Here is a 25,127-nt window from a genome sequence, read left to right on the forward strand (position 1 = left end):
CCTGTGCTCCATGTTTCTGAAGTGTACAAGTGTGCTGTTTGACCCAGTTGCATGGAGACTCAGCTGGCTTACCTTGGCTCGCTGCCAGGAAGGGTTGCCTTGTTGCCTGTCTGGTTTCAACAGCTGTGGTCCTTTCAGTAGCACCAGAAGGTTCCATCTCGGAGCGAGCGATGAGAATGTGAATGTGAAGGCCTTGGAAAAAAGCTTCCCTTGCATCACAGAAGGTTCCTTGGTTGAAATACACAAAACAATTTATTGTAGTCTTGTAGTCTGTGGTACAGCAGTGTGTATTTACATTGGGTTTTGTTTGTGAAACAAGGATTTAAGCAGTAAGTGAATAGTGCTGGATCATTGCACTGAGGTAATGATTCAGGTTTATCTAAATTATTTTCGCATGTGTAGTCCTTGTATGTATGCATGGTGCTTTCAGTCTGTTTTGTTGGATACTCGAAGTGATGCTTCCCAAATTTCAGGAACTGCTGATAACTGCATTAGTTTCTTTGATGCAAGCAGTTATGTTAACATAAAACAGATGTATCAAAACTTGCTTGTAATAGAACCAATCTCAGTTATGAATAAACTTAGTATTGCGTTCTTCTGACACTGTAACTACAGCTGCTCCATAGCACGCTGCGGGGGGGGGGGAAGAAGGCATCGGGCCCAGTGTCACTCCGTGGCTCTGAGCCGTGTTTCCTGCAGCGCTGTTACCGTTTTAAACCCCTTTTTTGACGCAGAAGTGGCCTGGTGTCTTACCGCTCGGGCCTCTCAACAAGTTCAGGTATGCTAAAATTCATGCACTCAGGCGGGTTCTGTCAGCCGGACCCGTTCCCGCCCGGCCCCTGAGGTGCTCCCGTCCGAGGGCTGCCCCGCCGGACGGAAGGGGGCCGCCGGGGCACTCGCAAAGAGCCGCAGCCCCAGCTGCCAGCCGCGCCGCCGCCTCCCCGTGCGAGGCCGCCCGGGCCCGCCCTGCGCATGCGCGATCGCCGTGTCCGTGACCCGCGCGCGGCCAGCTCCGGCGCGGGGGGCGGCAGGGCGCATGCGCACCAGGACATGCCCAGCCCTAGTATACCTAGTTTGAATTTTTTATTTTATTTTTTTTTTTTGGCCTGTGGCTGCCTCTGACACCGGTGCACCACCCTTCTTAGATGAAACAAAACGTTCCAAAAGACTTTCCACCCTGAAAGCTCCGTTATACCGGCTGTGACCTTTCAACCGGCAGGAGTCAAAGGGTACGGGCAAAATGGCGGCCGCTGCTGAGGGGGAGAGCGCTGGCGGGGTCCGGCGGGCTCGCTGCTGAGGGGGAGCTTCGTACGGCCCGGAGAGCCCGCGCTGTGCCGCTGTGCGCCCCCGCCCTCCATGCCGACCGGCCCCGGCCGACTGCCTCGGAGGAGAACGAGCCGCGGGAGCCCCCAGCCCAGCCGCCGCCCGGAGCAGCGCCGTTAAGGCCGGGCCGCGGCGGGGTTTTGCGGCGCCGCCAGCGCTCCCCCCGCCCGGGCCGCTCGCCCCGCGGCACCGTCTGTCCCAGCTGTCAGCGGAGGGCGCTGCCCCGGGAGCGGGCACCCCTCGGCCCTGCCTGCCCAGCCGCCCCGGCTGAGGCCTTGCCCGGCTCGGTAGCTCCCACCTCCCCTGCCCGTTGATTTACGTACCTTCTGCGGGAAGGAAGCAGTGAGCGCCTCTGAACTGGTATCGTACCCCCAGTGGAGAGAGGGGTTGTGTGCTGCACTCATACGAGGTTTATGTAGAAAGACTGAATGCTGAATGTTGTTTGTCCTATAATTATGGTGCTCGTTCAAGCCGAGAATGCCTGACCGTTGGGAATCACAGATCCGCAGGGGAGATGAGTGATCAAGTACAACCTGACACAGGGAAATACCGGAGGACTCATCAAGCGAGGATGATGTTGATGCCAGTCTGACGGTCAGCAGTGTGTATTTAGTGCTGCTGTTCAGGATGAATAGGAAGAAAGGAGACAAAGGATTTGAGAGCCCAAGACCATATAAATTATAAGTATCCATTTTTTTTTAAAGTTGCTATACTTGAGACCAGTGCGCATTTGAAACAGGCCATAGGCCGATCGTTAATTATTTGCCTAAGAAGGTTGGAATTACTGCTTGTGGTGTAGTTTGCATTCCGAAAATGTGTGTTGTAGCTGTATGTTTTATTGTGTAAATGGACTCGCTCAAGGACGGTGAGTCTGTCAGCCACGCAGTCTCATATTTATGTAGTGCTCTTCAAACCTTGTAGTTCTCTCCACACAGTATCAGCACAACAGACCATGCTACCATGTTTCATTCTTACTGCTGTGTCAAATCTTTTTGACTTAAGGGCTTTTTTTATATATATAAGAAGGTGCTTGCATTTGTGGCAAGCAGCTTTGTTAAAGCAAATTGTAATTTTTACACATTCCTTATTTTGGTTGTAACCAAGCTGTAAAGCAGTTGGTTGTAGATTTGAGTGAATCTGTATGTATTTCTGTTTATACTTCAATGATTTTTTTTATAAATCTGTAACACAAATGTATTTCTAAACAGAATCATTCTTGTTACCATATATATTTTAATGTGTAGCTAATGCCTCTTGTAGGAATTCTTATTGAACTTGTTCAGTGGAAGCAAAGTCACTCTTTAATGCACAGGTTACATGAGTATGTGCATATAATTTGTGATGTGGCATGAGAGTTGAATTATTACAAGGTTGCATCTTGAGTCACAGATAGCACTATTGTGAAGTGTGGTGAAGATGCTGCCTACTACAGGAAAAGTAGAAATAACTTCTAGAGTTTTTAAAAAATATTATTTTATCTTCCATTTTTTTAAATCAAGAGTTTTGTTTACCAGGAGTTCTAATATGTCATTCAAACTTTAGGCAAATGCATATGACTTGTTTAAAATGCCTATCTCGATAAATATATAACCATTATTTAAAATAATAAATTCTTATGACACGCTAATTTTAAAAGCACATACTGTATCTTTTTGCATGTATAGTACCAGTTTACGTAAATTATGTGCAAGAGTTAACACACCAGGTAAATTTTCCACAGGTCTCTGACTGCAAATACTGTGGTTGCATGCCGTTTCTAATAGTGCACATTACTAAAGTGTTAGAACTTGATTCTATGCCATCAGTAATACTATATTTTTACAGACTGTTATTATGTGATGTTCAAAAATGGTGTTATCTTCCTGTATTGCTACTAATAATCATACTGGTATGATACTATTAGAACTTTTCTGACCTTACGTGCAACTTGTCTTGGTTATTTGGTTTGGACCATGTAAGAGATTTAGATAACCATTAATTCTTCTTATATAAGTATATGCTATATGCAGTATTTATATGTACAAACATCTTGTATGAGCTCTTTGTTTTTTTAAAACTGGCTTAAAATATTATTTTAAATGCTGGCATCTGTGCAAAACCTACTTATTTAAAATTGTTATTTTTTTTTTCCAGCACAACTCACCAGGTAGTTTGTATCAACAACATAAATTTTCAGAGAAAGTCTGTTGTAGTAAGTATTTTTTTAATAAAATGTGAAAGTAGAAATTAAACGTCTGGGTTTTCTTCATGCTTTTAGAGGAAACAACTGCACACACAAAGTAATTATGTTGTTCAGCTTCTTTATATTTTATAGTTTCTAATTTGATTCCTCTCAAAAGTCTGTAATTCCTTGAGACATGTCAAATAAAATATCTTTTGTACTGTGAGCACTTTAACTTATGTAAGGAAAAGCTTTCTAGAAGAAAGTTACTCCATTGTAAATAATATTACAAAGCACTTTGCAATTCCAAATTCATGTTCAACACCATGTTAGTTGATGTTGGGGTTAGGGTTATAGGGTTTTCTAGCTTATATGTGAATTCACTGGGGCTTTGAAAATACATTCATGATTTCAGGCCTGAAGTCATTGTGGATTTAAATAGGTGCCTAAATGGATTCTGCTTAGGTTTTAAAAATTGTCTCAAGCTCAAATACTAAAACCTAAAACATAGTGATGAAAAATGAAGTGATGCTAGTAACTTAGTCTACTCAATACAGGCAGATCATTTCCAGTAAAACAAGCATGATTGTCAGTCATGTTAAGTTTTTTGTTTTGGTTTATTTCACAGCTGTGAAAATTCACCTTCTAAATGGTATGAAAGAAAAAGGTATTCTAGCCACCTAAAAGGCAAACCAATTTCCTTTATAAATACAAAATTAATTTTTTTTACCTACAATTTTCCTTTGAAATGTGTTAATAAGAATTTTTTTATATATTTCTACTTTGTGAGTTGGTTAAAGATTTTATAGAAGGTTTTGATTTGTGTTTTCATAGGGTTATGTGGAACTGACAATATTTCCCACAGTTGCAAACTTGAATAGAATCAAACTCAACAGTAAACAGTGCCGGATTTACAGAGTAAGAGTCAACGATTTAGAAGCAGCTTTCATCTATAATGATCCAACGCTGGAGGTTTGTCACCATGAGTCAAAGCAGTAAGTGATGCATTTAAAACTCTGCAGATGTAGTATCTTTTGTTGCTGTTAAGCATGACCTGTTTTATTGTACTGGCAAGTTTTACTTAGTGATTTTCTAGTGCTAACTTTTGGCATGGTGACTTAATTTTGAGAAAGTATTTTGGCAATAATTTTGACTCTTATGATATTCTTCTTGAAATTTTCTTTTACTAACATTTTTTTTTATTATTTTGTAAAAGCATCAGAAACTTTTATGAAAGTACTTTATGGGGGAAGAAGAGGTGGGTGCCAGTAGCATTCTCAGTGCTTTAGGAAACTGTCATCCTCATGTGTTTTTCTTCTCTGGTAAGAAAATATCTGTGGCTAAAATGTCTTAACTTTGATGGATTTCAGGTTTATCTATGCCCAACTTTTATTTAAAGAAAACGTGGTTACATTATTGTGGCAATAGCATTTTTTTTTTATTCTTGTAGATAGCATTTTACAGTGGTGCAGCCACATTCATATGAGAGTTCCACGTCAGAGGATTGCCCTTAGTTTTTGGTTTTGTGGGTTTTTTGTGGTTTCTTTTTTGTTTTTTACTCCAGCACAATTGGTTAGATTGATTTGGTTGCATGTAGACCAAACCATCACATTCTGTTAATTTGTCCTGCAAAAATTGTCCTGATTTTTATGATGTGTAATGTCACGTTGGATGATCATTTTTGTTCCTTCCTATTTTGAAACATAAGAATATTCATATGGTATCAAAGCTTTTGGGAATATTTCCCATTTTCCTAATAAGGTTTTGTAAGAATTGTTTCTGATTTTATTATGTATGTTTAGATAGCCTGACATGTAATTAGCTTATTACTTTGAAACAAGTAGTAGGAATAAGGCAAATCATGTGACTGTATCAGGTTAACTATTAGACTACTAAATTAAGAGGCTTACTTAAGCATCAGCTTAATGTCCTTCAGCTATTTGTTGTGTCCCCTTGGACAGTGATTGCTCTGAGAGATTTGCTAGCTGAAAAGATGGAGAGGGCTCAGTAGGCAGCTTCAGAGGTGATACCACCTTGTTTAGCTCATACAGCTGATGAAAGCAGATAAGGTAAGAGCTAGCTAGACTTATTTTGAAGCAGACTGCAGAGAGTTGATACAGTCCTGCTGGTTAGATTTGTGAGAACAGTGGCATTGTCAAATGATGTAGCTAGATCTATAAGAGGTCTACCCATTGCCTTAATGACTAGAGCCTTTGAGATGTTTCTTAGCCCATCTCAGTTTTCAGGTTAAAGCTGACTTAACTTCTCTGACTATTGTCTGAAAATAGGATATCGAAGAGAACTTCTGTTGTTCATTTTTTATCCTAAGTTTTGCATCCTTGAACTTGAACTGTTTATGGCAGACGTTCTATGTTCCTTTTTTCTTCACTTACAAAAGTTTCAATAGTTTGGTTTGCTAGGTACGGTGTTTATTTATACAGGACACTGAATTGGCTATCAAGAGTTCTGAAACTTTAAGTCCTGATACTGAACCACTTGATTCTATTAATTCTGTAATTCCTGTCTGTTTTGTGACTTGAGTTTTTTGTTGTTGCTGTTATTCTTATTGCTCTGTAAGTCAAAAATTCAGTATTCTCCTTGGGACATTCTAATTGTTCTGAAGAGCTAGAAAGTAAAGCTTTTGTTCTTTCCTAAGGAATCAAACTTTCATTATTTATTAGCATTGTATATGAGGGTGTAAGTCCTAGAATTTTATCTAAACTCACTTCGAAATTTTAAAGGAAAAGTTTCAGATTTCATGGTCTGATACTGAAGAGCAAGTTTAAAACCTTGTAGCTTCCCACATGTTTTCGGGCAATGATATGGGAAGAGACTTTGGTAAAAATTGTATCTGTTTGGGGTTTTGGTAAGAGAAGCACCATGGTCCAATGTTTTCACTAAGTATTCTCTTCTGATTTTACTGAAACATGTTCATGTTCTCACACATCCTTTTGGCTGGCTTGGTTGAATTTGCAGTTTGCTGAATGGTTAAAAAATTTCTAGTGGAAGTGCTTTACATGACTAACAGCAGCTGACAGGAAATCAGAGTCCTTTAGGTTGGAAAGGACCTATTGAGATCACCTAGTCCAACACCACCACTCAAGCAGGGTCAACTAGAGCAGGTTGCACAAGGCTCTGTCCAGTTGGGTTTTGAGATTCTCCAAGCATGGAAACTCTGTGATCTCTCTTGGTAATCTGTTCCAGTTTGATGACCCCCACAGCAGAAAAGCATTTACTTGTATTCATATGGAATTTCATGTATTTAAACTTGTGTCTGCTCACAGGACCAGGACAATGGGCACAAACTGAAACACAAACTCTGAACATTAGGAGACACTTTTACTGTGAGGGTGACCGGACACTGGGACAGTTTGCCCAGAGAGATTGTACTCTGTCTTTGGAGAGATACCCAAAGCCATCCGGATGTCCTCCTGGGCAGATGGCTCTAGGGGGCCCTGCTGGAGCAGAGGGGTTGGACCAGATGACCTCCAGAGGCTACTTCCAACCTCAACCAGCCTGTGATTCTGTGATAACAGAATCCTGAATAACTTCTGGAAGATGTGAGAAAGAAGCAGCATTTAAAATTATCAGAATGAGCACTTAACTATGTTAAGAAGGGGATCAGGAGAGATAATTCAATCGTTTTGTGGAGAAAGTGAGTTTCTTCATCTAGTGTCCTAGTGGTATGGGGAACATCATCCTTTGTTTCATATTACTCTGTTTGAGATCTGAATTAAATTTGAGGACCATGCATGCAAAGTGAAATACTGTCTCTCACAGGGCTGCAGCGGTCTGTGGTTTTCACTGCTGCAGGTTTTCACGTTGCTATTCGAGTTTAATAGAAAGTCTCTGTATTTTGTAACTGCTGTGTTATTCATAGTTATAAAAGACAGAGGTCACCAAACATTCTTAACAAAAAACTAGTATGCCTCTTTTCTGTATCTCAGAAGTCAAAGGCTACATGGGTTACAAAGTATTAAATGAAATGTGTATTTTTTCCATTGAAATACCTGGTCACCATTGGGTATTGATCATGATGGTAGCTAAGTTTTGATTAAATATAGCATCTCTGCTATTAAGGCAGGATCATAAACAAAAATGCTAGAAATCTAAAAGCTCTAGAAATTAGTGCCTAAAAAAGAAAAATATAATAATTTATCAGTGGGTTTCCTCTGCCCTTCTGTACAAAGAACTGCTTCTAGAAACAGTAGTGGTTTGTAGTAGCCTTTATATCTAATCATCTGGTCACCTCTTCCGAGTTCTCCTTTGTTATGGCAAGTTCAGCGATGATGTCCTTTGTACCCTTACAGCTGAACTAGGTATACTGTTTTGAACAGTACACAGATTAGTCATCAGGTTTTGTTTCTAACGTTACAGGGATAGTTAGCTTTTGCATGGCTTTCTTCAGTAGTCTATTGACTTTAGTGAATGTGAAATGAAGACGGTTTCTTGGCAAGCTGTTTATTTAAAACAGTTGTGAAGGTCAAGTGAAGTGGTTAATTATGTTGTGCAAATGTTGGCATGCAAGAAAGCATAGTTAAAAGAGGGTTGAGAAAGTCAAGAGAACTCCATCTATGAAATACAAGCAGCACCAGCTGAAATTGTCTCGCCATGGTGTTCTTCGCCACTTCCTGGGTGAGATCTTCTGTCAGATCAGCTCTTTGTGTTCTGAATTTGAACATACAGCTTGTTTGCAGTTCAAGTAATACTTTCGGGTTGTATCATGTGTTGATGCAAAAGTCATTGGCAGGTGATCCCTGTCATTTTACATTTTCAGTGTTGCTGAAGGTGAAAATTTTTTTTGGTCTTTCATATTGTCACTTCTGCTGAATGACAAAAAAAAAATCTCACTAAAAAGGTAATTAAAAATCTGTGAATTTAATAGGAAATTTTAGAAATCTTTAATATGTGCATTAAATGTATTTTTGACTTTGATGCTATTGTCAGTTTATCCATCAATCCCAAACCATAATTTCATGTAACAACTGAAAGAATTTTTAAAGTTTTATCTAATAATAAAGTCAGTCTTCCATCTTGTAATTTCCTCCTGAGGCTTCAGGACATTATAGCTTTTTTTGTATTGGAATAGATGGATGAACTTACATAACACAGCCTCTTCCTCCCTGTCTGAGCAAACATCTGAATAGTGCTGTAAGGTATAAAACAATTCACATAGTTTTACCATATGTACACAAGGTGGCAGAGGATCCCATTTTGCTCATACTTTTCTAAGGAAGAGTTTGAAATCTCGCAGAGGCTGCAAATAGTGAGTGTGAAAGCTGCCTTTGTCCTCATCTTCTCTCTTTTAATTGTAAATTGTTGCTTTCTTGATTCTGTCAATATAAGGGAAGCGGGATTTATTTTTCTGGGCTATAGTATGCCAAAATCCCACAGCGTGTATTATGACTACTGAGACGACTGTTTTTATCAGCCTCATTTATCATATTTAACAGGCCAAGGAGATCTATTTTACTAATCCTATGGGTAAGATTGTTAACTATTAAATAGCTACAGCAGAAGTTTGGAGTTTTGATGCAGTGGTTTGATCTATGATAAGTGATGTTTGTGATGATCCTGCTGTTGCCTGGTTATGCACTTCACATGTTTGTGTGACAGTTATGGTGCAGAGCTGAGATGCTACTACATTTTATTATTACTTCTGTGTAAAGGACGATACGTTTTTGTATAGCTAGCTAATCTGCACGTAACGCTTTCCTTTGCATAGGTACTCTATTCAGTGTAATTTTACCTTTGGCGGTCTATACCTGTTCACTTACTAGTTCAGCTTCTTTTTTTTTTTTTATATACTTTAGGCCTGTAGTTTTTAAACGTTAAAAATATGAAGATGTTTTGATATCCTCAGACTTCACTGTTGCTTTAGTTACAAGCTGCAGTAAGCTGTGAGAGAGAACAACGTGGTAGCCTTCAGGGCATTTCTTGCAATATTCTTCTGAGAAGTCAGTTATCAAGCCTTTAGCTTATGCACAAAATAGAAAAATTACTGGTGGACTAAGCATGTGTCATTTAGCTGCAATAAATAGCCTTCATTTTGACTGGTGTGATCCTTATCTAGTTGGAAATCTATAATAGACTTAGAAATAAACAGGTGTAGAGAACTTTTGAAGAAAGAGATGGCAAAACCCTTAGCCTTGGGCAAGAATGAACATTTAGGTTTTTCAGTGTACAGAATATTCACATCATTGCCTTGCTAATAATTTAAACTATACATATACATTTTTTATATATACAAAAAATACGCTATGTATAATATATGCTGTATCGTACGTTTTGGGGTTGGACTCCAAAACCAAGTGCTAATTGTATCTGGGAAGCAAAGTGGAATAATAAATGAATTACAGGTAATGAAGAGTAATAAATTACATGTGGATCGGAGAACTTTGCCAAGATGATGTTTAGTACTGTAGGAAGAAATTGTTTTATAGACTGTGGGGTGTGTAACAGTTAAGTAGCACTGCTGCAGCTAGTAGTGAGAGATGCTATGGAAAGTTGACATGGAGGTATTTGGAATCAATGAGTAGCTTCAAAAAGTCTGCAGGATTGCTTGTGCCTAGTCAGTCAACAAGCATGAACTTGGTTGTAATTAACAGTGTTTTGGGTGAATTCTGATAATAAAATATATCTCTACTAGGAAAAAACCATGAATGCATGTTAGTTTTTCATTGTCAATCCACGCTTAGCATTAGGATAATTTATCCTTGTTCCTTGGACTGTAACTTTTGGCATGTGCTCTGTTTTTGTTAAAATGGCCATACCCAGTTTATTGAGAATAGTTCAACCTATGAATAAATTAATCTGTGGTATTAAGCCTTTAATGGATTCCTTTTACAATGAATCACCCATTTGAATTGGAACACTTCACAAAAATAGAAATATCAGAATAGACTGTTTTCCATAAAATTTTAAGCCCTGTGGAGTCTACCTTTCTTGCTATAAAATCGTAACCTTTTCCTGTCTGTGAACCCACTGATGTATAAAATGTTACTGCAAGCTCATCATGATCCTCAAACTTCAAGCGAATGCTCTCTGATGTATTGGAAAGGGAACCCCTATCAATAATAGTGAATTTTCAGAACCAATTTAGATTAAAATAAAAAACTTAGAGACTTTACAGTCTAACAATGTTACTGTTGTTTTCTGTTGCTAGTTTCTTTAATTACTAAGGTAGTTTTTACTCATGTAATCTTTTTCTAAAGAAAGTTCTTCCAGTGGTGTTTGCCTTCCTAGGATGCCATTTGAAGACACCGTAAAGCAGCACCGGTTGGGGTGGTTATGGTCCCATTGATGGTCTCCCATGCCATCTTTGAAGTAGCACTTCTTTGACCCCTCAATATGTCAGATCAGGGAGCTAAACCAACAGAAGGCTGTCTGAAAAAAAAATTTTTTTTTTTTCCTTTTGGCACTCTCAGCTGTATCACCGCAGGGTCGGATGAACAGTAGTCTCCTTAATGAGTGAGGGAGTAGGAATGTGTGGCTGAGACTAGGAGACAGCACATCAGCTGGAGTTTATGTTGGTTGAATTGTTCTGAAACCATAGCTGAAGTTATACTATATTCCAATATACGAATGGAACCTTATGCTTTTAAAACTTGTTGGCATTGTGCCCTATCTTTAGGTACACTTCAGCTATGAAAAAGGAAAAACTATTATGTATTAAAGCTTGGGATTTGGGCGTTTCTGTGCTCATATGCTCCCATTTACTATTCACGTCCTATTTTCAGAAGCTTCCAAGCAAAGTAGACGAGTTTACTGCTCCTGACATTCTCAGTCTTGGTAGTGGTGCCAGGGAATTTGTGCACTATTGTTGCCAAAGATGAAGAACTGCATGAAAATATGTTTTCAATATATTTCAGTGTTTTAGCAAAAGTTTTTTAGATGTGGAAAGCTAGGAATAGAAGCATGGTGTTTGACATACCTAGACTTATAGGATGATGCTGGCATAGTTAATTACCCTTCATTCTTCCAAGTAAGGTACTGTACTTTGGGTTGAATGCTGTTTTCTCTGTGGGTGGTGAATAGGGAATGGTTAGATGAAAGTAAGAACCTGAAATGAGATCATGTCTGCTTTGTGTGGATTTCAGATTCCATGGAAGAGTGGAGTCTGCAGCCAGAAGTTAATTTATTCCATTGTGGTGCAATAATCTTGCACCTGGGTCAGGGCAACCCTTGATATCAATACAGGCTGGGCAGTGAAGGGGTTATGAGCAGCCCTGCAGAGGACTTGGGGCTGCTGGTAGATGAAAAGCTGAACATGAGCTGGCAATGTGTGCTTGCAGCTCAGAAAGCCAGCCATATCCTAGGCTGCATCAAAAGAAGAGGCCAGCACGTTGAGGGTGACGATTCTGCCCCTCTCCTCTCCTCTGTGAGACCCCACCTGGAGTACTGTGTCCAGCTCTGGAGCCGTCAGCGCAGAAAAGACACGGACCTGTTGGAGCGGGTCCAGAGGAGGGCCATGAAGATGATCAGAGGGCTGGAGCACCTCTCCTGTGAAGACGAGCTAGGAGAGTTGGGGTTGTTCAGCCTGGAGAAGAGAAGGCTCTGGGGACACCTTGCTGCAGCCTTTCAGTGTTTAAAGGGGGCTTATAAGAAAGATGGGGACAGGCTTTTTAGTAGGGTCTGTAGTGATAGGACAAGGGGGGATGGTTTTAAACCAAAAGAGGGTAGGTTTAGATTAGATATTAGGAATTTTTTATGCTGAGGGTGGTGAATCACTGCAACAAGTTGCCCACAAAGGTGGTAAATGCCCCATCCCCAGAAACATTCAGGTTGGATGGGGCTCTGAGCAACGTGATTTAGTTGATGTCCCTGCTCATTGCAGGGGGGTTGGACTAGGTGACCTTTAAAGGTCCCTTCTACCCAGACTATTCTGTGATCCTATGATTCTGTGGTAGCTTTATGCTTAATTGTGGCTCTGCCCCCACAGTTGTTGCATTCATCAGAGGTACCTAAGTTCTGGAAAAAAAAGGTGGTAATTCATTTACTTTCTCTTCAGGTATAGAGTTGTGCAGGCTCTTGAAGAACTCTGTGTATTAGAGGATTAGAATTAAGAAAGGTTTTGCTCCCATGTTTTGCACAGTTTAAAAATCCAGTTTGAAAAAGTATAAAAACTCTTGCATAGCAAGAGAATGGTTATTTTTGAAGTTGACTAGTTGTCCTCCAGTATCTGAATATAATCACATTAAATAATAAGATAGCATCCTGCTCATAACCACTTTAGCAGCAGACATATGCATGTTCCTGCTCATTTCAGTAGAAAATGGTTAATCTTGTGTCGTAACTGAAGTAATGGTATGACACTGGAATGAAATGTGCAGTCAGTTAGCAGCTAATATATAGTAGCGTAAAGAGCTCAAACTTGATTACAAAAAATTGTGTCTGCATCCTAAATGAACAAATGATGGTAACACTTTTAAAATGTTGTTTCTAGGGACTAAAGTAAATACATATTTCTGGTTTTGTGTATTAAGGCCAAAACTCTAGCATCTAATATGTTATGATATTTACAAGTGCATGAAATAAGATTATTTTTATCCGTCAAGCTAAAAGGGGGAAATACACCCATGCCAAGCTAAAATCTTACTACGTTTGGATAAGCAACAAAAAGCAAGACTGAAATATATGAGAAAGCAGATACTTGTCAGACCTTTAGAATAAATATACAAATGTAATCCAAAATTTTCCAAAATAAGAATTTTTAATTTCTATGCCAAAAAACATGAGTAGTACTCTTATTGGAAAGAAAAGAACACTGAAAATTTCTCATTTATTTTATTAGGATTTATTACTACTTAAGTCTTTTTGGTCATAGATCACTTCTGTTAGAGCCTAGTTTTAAGTTCTGTTTTTTGAAATCTAATCTTTACTCATCCCTTTTCTCTCTGCTCCTTTAAAAAACAAAAGAAATACTTGGTTGAACATGTACCGTGAAATTTTGTATACATATCATGCAACTTCCAGAATTGTTTTTTGTGGTTCTGCATGTACTTGAAGAATTAACTGGGTATTTCTGACAGGAGGAATCTCAACTATTTTTCCAATGCCTACGCTGCTGCAGTCAGTGCTGTGGACCCAGATGCTGGAAATGGAGAACTCTGCATTAAGGTTCCCTCAGAGCTGTGGAAACATGTTGATGGTAAAGAGACCATACTGAAGGCTTAATTTAAGATGCCATAGAGTTGTTGGCTATGTGTTTGCATAGGAAGATAGCAGATCTAAATAAATAGAAGTAGCATTACATTATTTTATGAAATGATGTTTACCGTTTCCTTTTTCCTCACCTGGTTGGAGTCTGAAAAATACCATCACACTTCTTGGTAATATGGAGAAGTGGTTGCAAAGTTTCTTAACACTCTTCACAGATATATTCTTGGGTGGTCATGAGCCTAGAAGTCTACATGAGGAAGTAGGTGTAATGGAATGTATTGGGTGCTAAATTGTAACTTTGAAGCTGCTTACAATATATATGATCCAACAGAGAAAATAATTTACAAGGATATGTTTATATAAATCTTAAAAAGCGATACTAATTTTTTCCCATCTCACTTTGAAGAATGGTTGTTTTAAAAATGATTTGGTAGTGAAAAGTAGACTACTTTATAAACTGGTATACTAGATCCTGCAACAAGTAACTGTTTTAATAAATCACTCTCCAGTGTTGATTATTTTCTTACTTGGATTTTATTAATTTCTTGTATTGTTTTCTTACATGGTTTTTAATGAGTTTTTCCCATGGGATTGTGAGACCTGTGAGAAAATAATAACTGTATTGCGAAGCTGACTCATACAGTGTAGTCCAGTACACCTTAATGGGATTTGATTATTTTAATTTTTGTTCAAGTTCCTGTTGTCTTAACTTGCAAGCCTAGAAGGGAAAATACCAAACAGGTATAATTTTTCTTTTAAAAATTTGAATGCCAAAATATGGTGAAATTTGTTGGATAAATTTCACCGTATGCTTAAATTTCTCCTCTTGCCAGTGTATTCATAGGTGAGGTTTTCTGTGAAACTAAACCAAATCAAAGGCAGTTAAGTTACAGGAAATGTTTTAACTATAATAAGAGGTTTTAAGAAACTGAAATGAATGTCTTTTAAGAATGTGCCTGTTACATGCAGTTTATGTAGATAATTATTTCAGCAAGGTACAAAGAAGATCATGGTTTGGGTACAATCAATGTATAAGGATTATTTACGTTTGGGGAGCTGGAAGATGAAATGTAACTCCAGTTGCATTTTTTATTAATCAAGATTCTTATAAATTCATATCCTGTAAGTTAAGCTTAAGAAGTCTCAGTTTTGTAAGCTTTTGAGCTGTAAGTGGACCTGGAGGTCCATGAGAATAAAGTAAACACATAATGTTGAAAGACTAATAGTCCAAACCAGAATGATTATTCTGAAACGACTTTCATGTAAGTTGTTTATATTTACTCCAATTTTGGTTTTGATGCTGCAGAATTAAAAGTCCTGAAGGTGCATATAAACTTTTCTCTGGACCAGCCAAAAGGAGGCCTTCATTTTGTGGTACCCAACATGGAGGGCAGCATGGCAGAAAGAGGGGCTCATGTCTTTTCATGTGGTTATCAAAATTCTACAAGGTAAGAAAACTAACTTTGAAGGATAAACTTGTATTTCCTATTTAATCTCCAAGTGTAGGAAATACAAATAATTTCTTTGAATTAATTAATTTTAATTCTTATAAATTTGAAAAATTCTAAAACTTAATTTGTGCTTTAAAGGAGCTTACCAATGTGAAGTAGCATCTAACGATTAGTAATTAGGATTTCTAGTCCTTATAGCTCAGAAGGAGGTAATGGCAAAGAAACTTGTAGTGCTTTATAAAACTAAAGTACCGTAGGAGTCAGTGTGTCAACATTCACAGTATTTTAAGACTGATTTGGAACTTGAGGGGAAAATTGGCTATGAAAAAGAGAGTATAATTGTTAAATATAATCAGTAACCATTTTTCCTCCAATCCTAACTTCCCTAGATTTTGGTTTCCTTGTGTCGATTCATATTCTGAGTTATGTACCTGGAAACTTGAGTATACTGTAGATGCTGCAATGGTGGCCGTTTCAAATGGAGATTTGGTGGAAACTGTATATACCCACGATATGAGAAAGAAGACTTTTCATTACATGCTGACTATTCCAACTGCAGCTTCTAACATCTCCTTGGCAATAGGACCTTTTGAAATCCTTGTTGATCCGTACATGCATGAGGTAATCTTCAGAGACCTCCTTTCTTGTTTTTTAAAGATTTAGTGACTATTTTTATGTTGCAATCAGTGTATATGTCAAATATAGTTATGTCTAGATACGTCCTCCATTGGTACAGTTATGTGGTAAAAATTGTCTAGTAATGACTGTATTTAAATTTATCTCTGAAGTAAAGCCTTTGAATGAGCAATAATTCCATTTATACCTGAATTTATGGGGCTATTTTAGTTGGAGTTGGTAAAAGTATATTTCTCAAAATAGCTTTAAACCGGTCCTGTTGCTGGTAGTAGATGAAAATGATTGCTACACAGCTGAGTCATCTTCTGGACTAAATTTGACATTGAGTTTTCATTCTTAACAGATTGTTGCCATAGTGTTGAAGTCCACCAGTTTGTATTTACATTTGTAGTTTCAGATTGGGTAAGGGTGGGCTTGGCAGGCAGGTTAAGTTTAGCATAAAGACTGGGCTGTAAAGTTGTCTTTTTAAAGCATGGTAGGAAAATACTGTCAAATATCTGTGTTTTACTTAATCCAAAGGCAAACATCAGATTTTAGTCCTCAGCCGTGTTATTCTGTTGACTTTTACTGGTGGGACACACTCACTTGTGAAAGATAATAGCTGTTAAAAAAAAAATCAGTTGTTCATATTTGATAAATTTCTGTAGAATCTGACTTTGGTAGAGTTGACTTGAAGTTCTTTATCATTCTCAGCTTAGTTCCTGTGTCACTGCTGAAGTCAGTGCTGTTGGCTGCTTCATAGAGTTTGTGGGGACATCGGCAATATCAAAGGTTACTTGTCGTTTTAGCAGAAACAGGTCTTCTGAACAGTAGCACTCACTCCTTGACTGATTTGAAAAAAGCTAATTTTTTGCTGCATAAAAGAAAAATATTATCTCCAAAAGACATTGGATTGCAAAATCGAAGAAAAATGTGATGTGTTTTTTAAATGATAGACATCACTAGGTGAACATCATTATTGTGCATTGTCTGCTAAAAATTATTTTGCTGTTGTTGCTCTCCCGATTAAGATGGACATCCTGGTGCACTTTTCTGCCATGGTAATCATTGTCAAGAGTTTGAAAATGCTTTTGTTCCGATAAATTTACAGCAGCTATATTTTTGTTTTGTTGTGGAGGTTTTTTTTCTGTTCTGAAATATACTTGGTATTTATGGTTTTAAATATATTAATCAGTCTTGTACCAAATTTTCCTTTGTTTGTAGGTGACTCACTTCTGCTTACCACAACTTCTCCCATTGCTAAAACATACCACATCATACCTTCATGAGGTGTTTGAATTTTATGAGGAGATTCTTACTTGCCGCTATCCCTACTCCTGTTTCAAGACTGTTTTTATAGATGAAGCTTATGTTGAAGTAGCTGCTTATGCATCCATGAGTATTTTCAGGTTAGTATTTGAGATAATTACACCTTCTAAATCTAGAGGCCTAGAAGCTCTAGATCAAAGACTATTGAGAGATACATGAAGCTCTCATTACTTTGGTAGCCTCAGTTTTGGGCTCTTTATTTTGAAAAGGCTGGCCTTTGTTGACGTTACAGGCTTTTACCAGCATTTCCAATGTAATATATTACAAAGATGTTAGATTTGTATCTTCTTTAAGAAAAAATTGGCAGTGCTTTTCTTTCTGAATTAGAAACACTATGCATGAAGTATTTAAGATCAGATTAAGTGCAGAAGTTTGATTGTTTTATTTTTCTTCAACTGGGATAGGGTACCAGGAATCCAAAAGTGTTTCAGCAGTTAAACTATTTTGGGTCTACATAGAGAGTTGTATATAGATGGAGATAGTAGGAGATTGGCCTGGGTTAAGGCTATTTAAAAAAGGATGTTACTATCTCATTGGAAAACAGGTGAAGGACTTACTTGTCTTGGCTTTTAAAGCAAGGTCTTTATTTTGTTTCTTTGGAGCTGGTGCTCATATTGTGTTTTGGTTTTTTTTATGGGGGTCCAGCACGAATCTCTTACACAGCGCAATGATTATAGATGAAACTCCGTTGACAAGGAGGTGCTTAGCACAGGCTCTGGCCCAGCAGTTCTTTGGATGTTTTATATCCAGAATGTCCTGGTAAGTGTTTTACCATTCTACTCTCTAGAAAATGGGGAAAGTAGGAAATTCAAATTTGAATTTGCATGTTGCATTTTATCAGAAGAATAAATGAAACAGTAACTAGAAGAAAGCACACACACACACAAACACATGAGAAATAATAAAACCAGCTCAATAAATGAAAAACTATGAGTACTTTTGTGTGTGTTTGAGAGTGTGAGATACAAAGGTTCCAAAGACTGTAGAGATTGAACATGTCTTCTCTCAGAAATTATTGCTGAAGAATGTTGTAGTGTGCTTTGGCACCTGGAAATTTTAGAAGGGACTCTTCTATGTCATCAGTATTTTGGATGAAGAAGTTTAGCCTGCACAGAACAGACTATAGCACAGAACTAGAGGGGAATGCAGAAATTAGTGTCAAATGGGCAAATTTATTGGGGTGGTAAGCTGCCATCTCTCAGGAAATCTCCTCCAGCTGGCTCTTGCAGTTGTGATCAGAATTTATTTTAAAGCCTTTTGCATACACTTAATGTATCGGGAACAATGAGCCCATTACTTCTCTCATGGCAAAAGTATATGTCCCAAAGTATCCTTGGCTTAAAAAAAGAATAAACCAACATGTTTTTAAATTGATGTTTGTACTATTGTAATTTCTCTTGCTCTCTTCCCTATTTCTAGCCTGCTTCAGCAGTGAGGACAATTTTTTCCTTCCTCATAATTGACTCCCTTATAGTCTTTATTTTACTCACATCATCATACCCTGGATGTAATTCTTGATCTTTAGAATTCTAGTACGTGATCATGTTGTATTTTTTGTCCATATTTTTCTCTGTTAGAACATAGCTCTCAGAAGAGGTGTATAAATGGGTGTCCACCAAATGGTGAGACAGGCATTTACTCTACTTACTGTTGAAATCTTCTGTATTGCATTGAGAAGTTTACCAAGAAATTAAGATCATACAGATTAGCGGTTGTTTTAACTTCAGTGTCCATTTCCACTGTTTTATTGTTACTGTTTCAACTAAAATAGTTTGCTTTTGTATTTTGATCTGGACTTCTGTGGTGAAAGTTCAGTTTTCAGTGGCTTTTCAGTTTCATCAGTCCCATCCAGGTGCCAAGTTCCATAAATTGGTTCACAGCTCATCAGACTCCTACTGACTTAAAAAAGTTATATAACCTGCTGAAATCTGTGGCTATTTTGAGCTGGTCAAAAATACCATCCCTTACAAAATACCTTCTGAAGTGCTATAATTCATGCTTCTTTCTTATTATAGGTCAGATGAATGGGTGCTAAAGGGAATCTCAGGTTATATTTATGGCCTTTGGATGAAAAAAACCTTTGGTGTTAATGAGTATCGCCACTGGATTAAGCAGGTAACAATGCAATAGTAGTATTTTTTATATCTTTCAAACTTTTTACATCAAAGAACATGCAATGTAAAACCAAAATATAGTATAGTTTTGCACTGCAATTTAAAAAAAAATTAGTAGTGAGAAAACTTAGAGCTGAAATGTTCTTACCGCTTGCTGCAAGGAAAACCACCAAATGCATTAACCAAAATGTATTTCTGTGACTGCCTTATGAAGCGTAATTTTCATTGTCTTTCTGGGCAGTTAGTTTTCCTCTTCTTGTTTGGGCTTTTGCATGAAACTAGAAAGAAAGTGTCAAAAAAGGTTGTATTTTTTTAACACTTAAAATAGAATATGAGATTCATAAGGAGATATTTGTTGAATTTTTTATACTGTGATGGTCATCCATATAGCCCAGAAGGACTCCAGCATTACCCTGAATCTATAGTGGATCAGGTATCTTTCAGCATCATTTGAGTACTAAATGAAATAATGAAACAGTAAAAAATGCCTGCTGCAGGGATTTCTTTCCTTGGAAAAGAATGTCTGTACCTTACATTTTCAAATGTCATGCTCTGAGACAAGTACTTTCTAGTGATAGGAGCAGTGACTCCATTATTTGCCAGTAACATGTGTATCATCTTCCTCTCATTACATTCTCTTACTCTTCCTATTCCAAAAACTCCGTGGACTTCTTTTACATCCCTCACATGGGGACTCAGCACCATATCCTTATCTGCCTAACATGTTGAGCTCACCAGTCCTGTGCTGTCTGTGCTAAAGGTGTGAATGCAGTAGAGAACAGCAGAATTGGATGAAGGTCTATCATGAGACGTCTCTGCTGCATGCAGCAGAAGTTGCTTCTGGATATTAGTTGCTCATGTTCTTCCCTATGAGTTAGCTAAGTGCTTCCATGTAGAGCTAAGAGTTTCACACAGAACTGCTGTCACAGCCTCCAGTTCTGCCCTTACTGCTTTGAGTGCATTAACAATATATTAAAATGTGTAAGTTGATATGGATTAATAAGTATCAATACATATCAACATCTGGAAATTCGTTGACTAACACTGGGCTGAAGGTAGACATCGATTCATTCTTCCTGTGCTCAAGCTGACCCAATTTGATTCAAAAGCCATGTTAACTGTTGGGTGATTGTGAGCCAGGGCAAACATCCTGCTTTGAAGTGTGCTTGTTAACATAAGCACAGCACTGCAGAAACTCAAACTCATCTTCCAGTTCAGAGCTGGCTTCCGTCTGACTTTGGCATGGGTCAAGATGAGCTTCTATATGCTGCAGTCTACTGTGTGGGTATACCCAGTATTACTTTCCACTGCAAGGAAATGGCAATCACCTTTATTTCTTTTGGTCAGAGACAACTTATTCATTGAACAGTAATACTTTTAAAATGTATTGTAGTTAAATATTGTTGTGGGTTGACCCACAATCCAGACCCAAAACAAGCATTAACTGGTAATTTCTACTGGTTTATTATTGTTTGCCATGCTGAGGAGCAGCCCTATTTTAAAATGTTCTTTGTGTTTGTGAACAAGTTTAATTAGACGGTACAGATTGAACGATTATATGAAAAGCTTTCCTGTCTTCTTTAAATAATTTCTCTACTTTTTGAAATTATGCTTGCTTATGTGTGTTGTACTTTTTAGGAGTTAGATCAAATAGTGGCATATGAGCTGAAGACTGGTGGAGTTTTACTGCATCCAATATTCGGAGGAGGAAAAGAGAAAGACAAGTATGTTTATTTAAGCCAGAAGTCATTACAGGGTATGTTATTATGGGGCCATTAATATATGCCTTGGGTGTGTTGTGTAGCACAAGACGAAAGGCTGAAGATCTTCAGCTGCCCAAGGCAGGTATTACTAGTCATAAAAGTACATCTTGAGTGTATTGTATCACTGTAGTTTTCTTTTTTCTTTCATTTTAAATCTTGAAGGGAATTAAGTATAATGAATGCTTTTAATGCTGCTATGAAACTATTTTTAGTAAGAGGATGAGAGAGAATGTGGAGCTAGGATTTTGACCTGAGCTGTTCTGAGTGGTTAGTAATCTTTAGGCTGTTTACAGTATCATAAGTTTTCTTTTTCTTTGCTCTTTTTACTTTCCACTCTATTACCACCTTGCAGTCTTATACTAAGATTTCTTAATTAATTGGGGAAAAAAAGTATTAGATCAGTCACCTGTGAAGTACCATTGGTAACTGTGAATTGGCTGGGTTTATGTTTTACCAGTAACTGCAGCTTCACTATTAGTAGCTTAGGAATTTTCCCGTTAACTCTTTTGTGATACTCTGTACTACCCATTGAGTAATGCTAACCACTGGAGGTAGAAAAGTATTACTGGAAGTCAGATCAGTAAGTTGATCCAGGTTTCAGTGACAACCTTTCACTGGATTTTTCTTAAAATAATTAATGTAGTTATGACACAGCCTCACAAAGAGTTGCTCTTTAGAAACTCATAAGCAGCATGTACAAAACTGTTAGGTTCAGCATGTGCAGGTGGAGTGGGAGAATGTGTGAATTACCTTAAGTCTTGGCTGCAGCAGAAGCCCCTGTATTGTGAAAATACAACCAAAATTGATTGCAGCAGTGGTTCTCTTGCATTTGGGAGTGTGCAAATCCAGATTTTGTTCGTTTAAAGCTCTGGATTTAGAAATGAAGTGTACAAATAACCCATTTAACATTTGATTAGTGATATTTTTTTTAGAGAGAGAGATGGGGGGGCGGGAATAAAAAAGAAGAAAGTGTTTTCTGAAATCAGGAATAGGACATACTAGCTAGTTTCCCAGTCAGGTGAATCCTCAACAGCTACTGTGTTTTCTGGATGTTGACAACCACAGATGCAGGTTGTGTATGTCTGTGCATGCCAAGCTATTACACAGTTTTGCTTGTCTGCTCGTTAAGGGGTTTTGATTTAGTTCACTGCCCTGTTTCTTCAAGTAGTGAAGCAAACAAAGTACTTAGATGCTTTTGTTATTTATGCCTCTGAAGAACAAGTTACAGCTAGCAGCAGTCATTTTAGGGTATCCTGGTGGTGATACTGGTTTTTTTTAAAGAAAATTTTGGGTACTGAATTAGGTTTTGGTAGACTTTTTAATTGGCAGCATTACAATTTGGCAACATACTCCCTTACACAGAGAAACTAAATTCACATTAATAGGATCGGGTGAAACTAGAGAAGAGGACACGTTTAAAAAGAAATTCAGTTTGATTAGTTTTGGTGTATTTATTCTGGAATTGGACACAAATAATTGATAAAATCCCATTCTAATGCTCTTAAATATTTGTTTCCTCTATGTGATGTATCGCTGTTGAGCACTCTGTGTTTCTACAGCTGTTTCACTACTTCATTGTATTACAGCTTGTAATAATAATCATAACATAACTTGAATAAAAATTGCAACTTCTGTTTCTCGTAGATTGCAAAGTTCCTTTGTATGTAAATTAAGTATATGTTCCTGACTCTGGGAAATTACTTGTATTTTCATAATGATGTGTGGAATATTGCATTCCAATACATTTTTTGCATTTCTTTGTTCTGGTTGTTATGATACGGTTTCCTGCCAAGCATATTTGCATTATAGAAGTCCCAATTAATAATAATAATATGGAGAAAATGACAGGTAAATTAATAGTATCATTTTTCAACTAAATTAGAAGTAGAATATGAAAAGAAAACAACAGGAGGAAAAAACCACCTTCTTTCAGACACATTAACCTATGCAAAACACAGGTGTGTCAAATTCTTCCTGTTTATGTCTGGTGAAACACAAACACTGCTTGCCAGAGCATTTATTTTAAAAGAAGAAATCCCGGAGCTTGGGAAAATGAAAGGAGGTAAACTGCAGGTTAACTGCTGTATGGATGAAAGGCTTAGAACAAAGCTTCATGTGTTATGTTTTCGTTTTGTATTCTTCCTTCTTAGGTTTTAGTTCTCTTTAGTCTTCAATTGTGCTGGTACCACCTTGTAAAAATTAAAAACCTTAATGAATTTATATAGATATATTTCAAATGGAAGAAGCATATTGACAGGTTTAATGACCAGAATGTGCTGGAGAGCACGAGCACTGTAAATTTCCATGGAAGAGCTGGTTCACTTTTCACTTTGACAAAGGTTCTAAGTTCATAGTGCTAATTTCAAATCTCATTTGGTGCCAATTCAAGAAAAGTTTTTAAATAATAACGCTTGAAGAAAAATATAATCAGAAGAAATGTATTGATATTGAATAAACTACAAAACATAACTGTCAAAGGCAGACTTGTCTCAGTTTTGATTTGCAGTTAAATAATGTAAACCAGTACTAAAATCAATCAACACTTAGTAAATATAAGAAGGCCAAGAATGTGGGTCCTGGCTTGGTTGTCATTTTCAAGAAAAGAATTTTACTAAAGTCAATCAACTGTATAATTTGAAGCTGGATAAATAGTTTTTATACTGAGACTAAATTATTATATGCCTGAGCCACAACCTCAGTTTCCTCTTTACATTTCAATTCTTTCATGGTTGCTAACCCTTCCCTACCTCAGAACAGAGAAGCATCCAATATAACAGGACAGTTTTGATAAAGAGAACTTTAGCAGTTGCCTGTCAACTATAAACACCAAGCAGTAAACCTGAGTACCTTCTTATTCATATACTTACTGTACCTTAAGAAGGGTAGTACTTGCTGAAATTTAGAAATACTTTTCTTTCTGTATCTTCCTAAGATGTTTAAACAGGCGTTCATGAGTAAAGTCAAGGCAGTCCCAGTATGTAAAGGATGGAAAAAAAATATTAAGGTGTTGCAGCTACCTTGGTTCTTGCCATCTCCTGAAATCTTAGGGTATTTGATTAGGATATCAGAATAGGAAATCTGATAGACTATTTCTTGCTGGCATATGTATTTCCACTGCATGGAAAGATTGGCCAAAGTTAAAATGATTTGTTTAATAGGTCTTTGAAGGTTCTGGAAGACCAGTCTGTTCCTGAGGTAGCTGGAATGGAAGATGAGGCCTATGGCGCTTATCTTTGATCATTACAATTTGTGAATTATTTCATTCTGTCTTGCAGTGTTTTCTTCTAAAGTCTTTGGACCAATCAGGTGTCTGGTCCATCTGGAAATGGTTTAGTTAGGTTATCTATAAGGAAGAATTACAGGAGAAGAATCCAGTTTGAGCCCAGAAATTTTAATTAGCTGGCATTCTATGTCACTGTGGCCAATATGTGATTCTCCACCAACAGATTCCAAATAAGTCTGGATTCCCACTTCCTAAGAAGGTGACCTGACATGGTATGGGTCCAGTTTCTTCAGATGTTTATCATTCATGGAACACTCAAATGTTCCATTAAAATAACTAAAACCAAAACCATAGTACAACAAAATAGAGTTGCCACAGACATGGTTCGTTAGTAAAATTAAGTCAGACTTCTACTTATCTCCACTTCTCAAATAATTGAAAGGGAGCAAAAGAAGTCTTGTTTTTATCGAGAATTAGTATTGCAGCTACTTTTCTGCTTTCAAACTGGGCTATAGGTGAAAATGCTTGTGTTCTGAAACGTAAGACTTGGTGGAGAAAATTGATTTCAAAGCTCATCAAAATTAAGTCTTTTGGTGTTTTATTGCTGTACAGCCACTAAGGCTACACAGAAATCAGTTCTGTTTTCAGAAGTTTCAGGGTTTCACCATTTGTTTGTCTTCTGATATGGAATGAACTTAAACTATTTAAAATATTTTGCTTATAGACATGAAGGGTATTTGTGAAGGAGCACAGATAGTTCCAGTTACAGAAACAGCGTGGCAGCTGTAATGTGATGCTCTGCCTAGTCTTCCTTGGCATGTTATCAGATTTAGAAGATGTCAGTTTGCCCAAGTATTGAAAGCATAAAGTTGCTAACTAAAATAAAACCCAAGCAATTTCTTTGACTCATCATATGAAAGTCCACTGTGAATTTTAAAACTCTTATTTTTCTTAAATTGCAACAATTATTATTTACATATGTACAGT

The 25,127-nt window shown here is 37.5% G+C and overlaps 1 protein-coding gene across 2 annotated transcripts in view; it reads left to right on the forward strand.

Annotated features, from left to right (window-relative positions):
- The first annotated feature begins 1,156 nt into the window (after positions 1–1,156).
- The window catches only part of TAF2 (TATA-box binding protein associated factor 2), a 63,874-nt gene continuing 39,903 nt past the window's right edge, over positions 1,157–25,127 (forward strand). The window contains exons 1-10 of one of the 2 annotated variants that reach the window (XM_027792093.2): positions 1,157–2,003; positions 3,460–3,514; positions 4,319–4,479; positions 13,516–13,634; positions 14,952–15,093; positions 15,486–15,717; positions 16,936–17,120; positions 17,686–17,799; positions 19,056–19,155; positions 20,793–20,878. In XM_027792093.2, coding sequence (XP_027647894.1) covers positions 1,951–2,003; positions 3,460–3,514; positions 4,319–4,479; positions 13,516–13,634; positions 14,952–15,093; positions 15,486–15,717; positions 16,936–17,120; positions 17,686–17,799; positions 19,056–19,155; positions 20,793–20,878 — 1,247 coding nt within the window. In that variant the 5' untranslated portion in view covers positions 1,157–1,950. The remainder of the gene's footprint in view (positions 2,004–3,459; positions 3,515–4,318; positions 4,480–13,515; positions 13,635–14,951; positions 15,094–15,485; positions 15,718–16,935; positions 17,121–17,685; positions 17,800–19,055; positions 19,156–20,792; positions 20,879–25,127) is intronic. The other variant, XM_013302261.3, reaches the window with a different exon arrangement.

This window comes from Falco peregrinus, chromosome 3, assembly GCF_023634155.1.
Source record: "Falco peregrinus isolate bFalPer1 chromosome 3, bFalPer1.pri, whole genome shotgun sequence".
Taxonomy (NCBI): domain Eukaryota; kingdom Metazoa; phylum Chordata; class Aves; order Falconiformes; family Falconidae; genus Falco; species Falco peregrinus.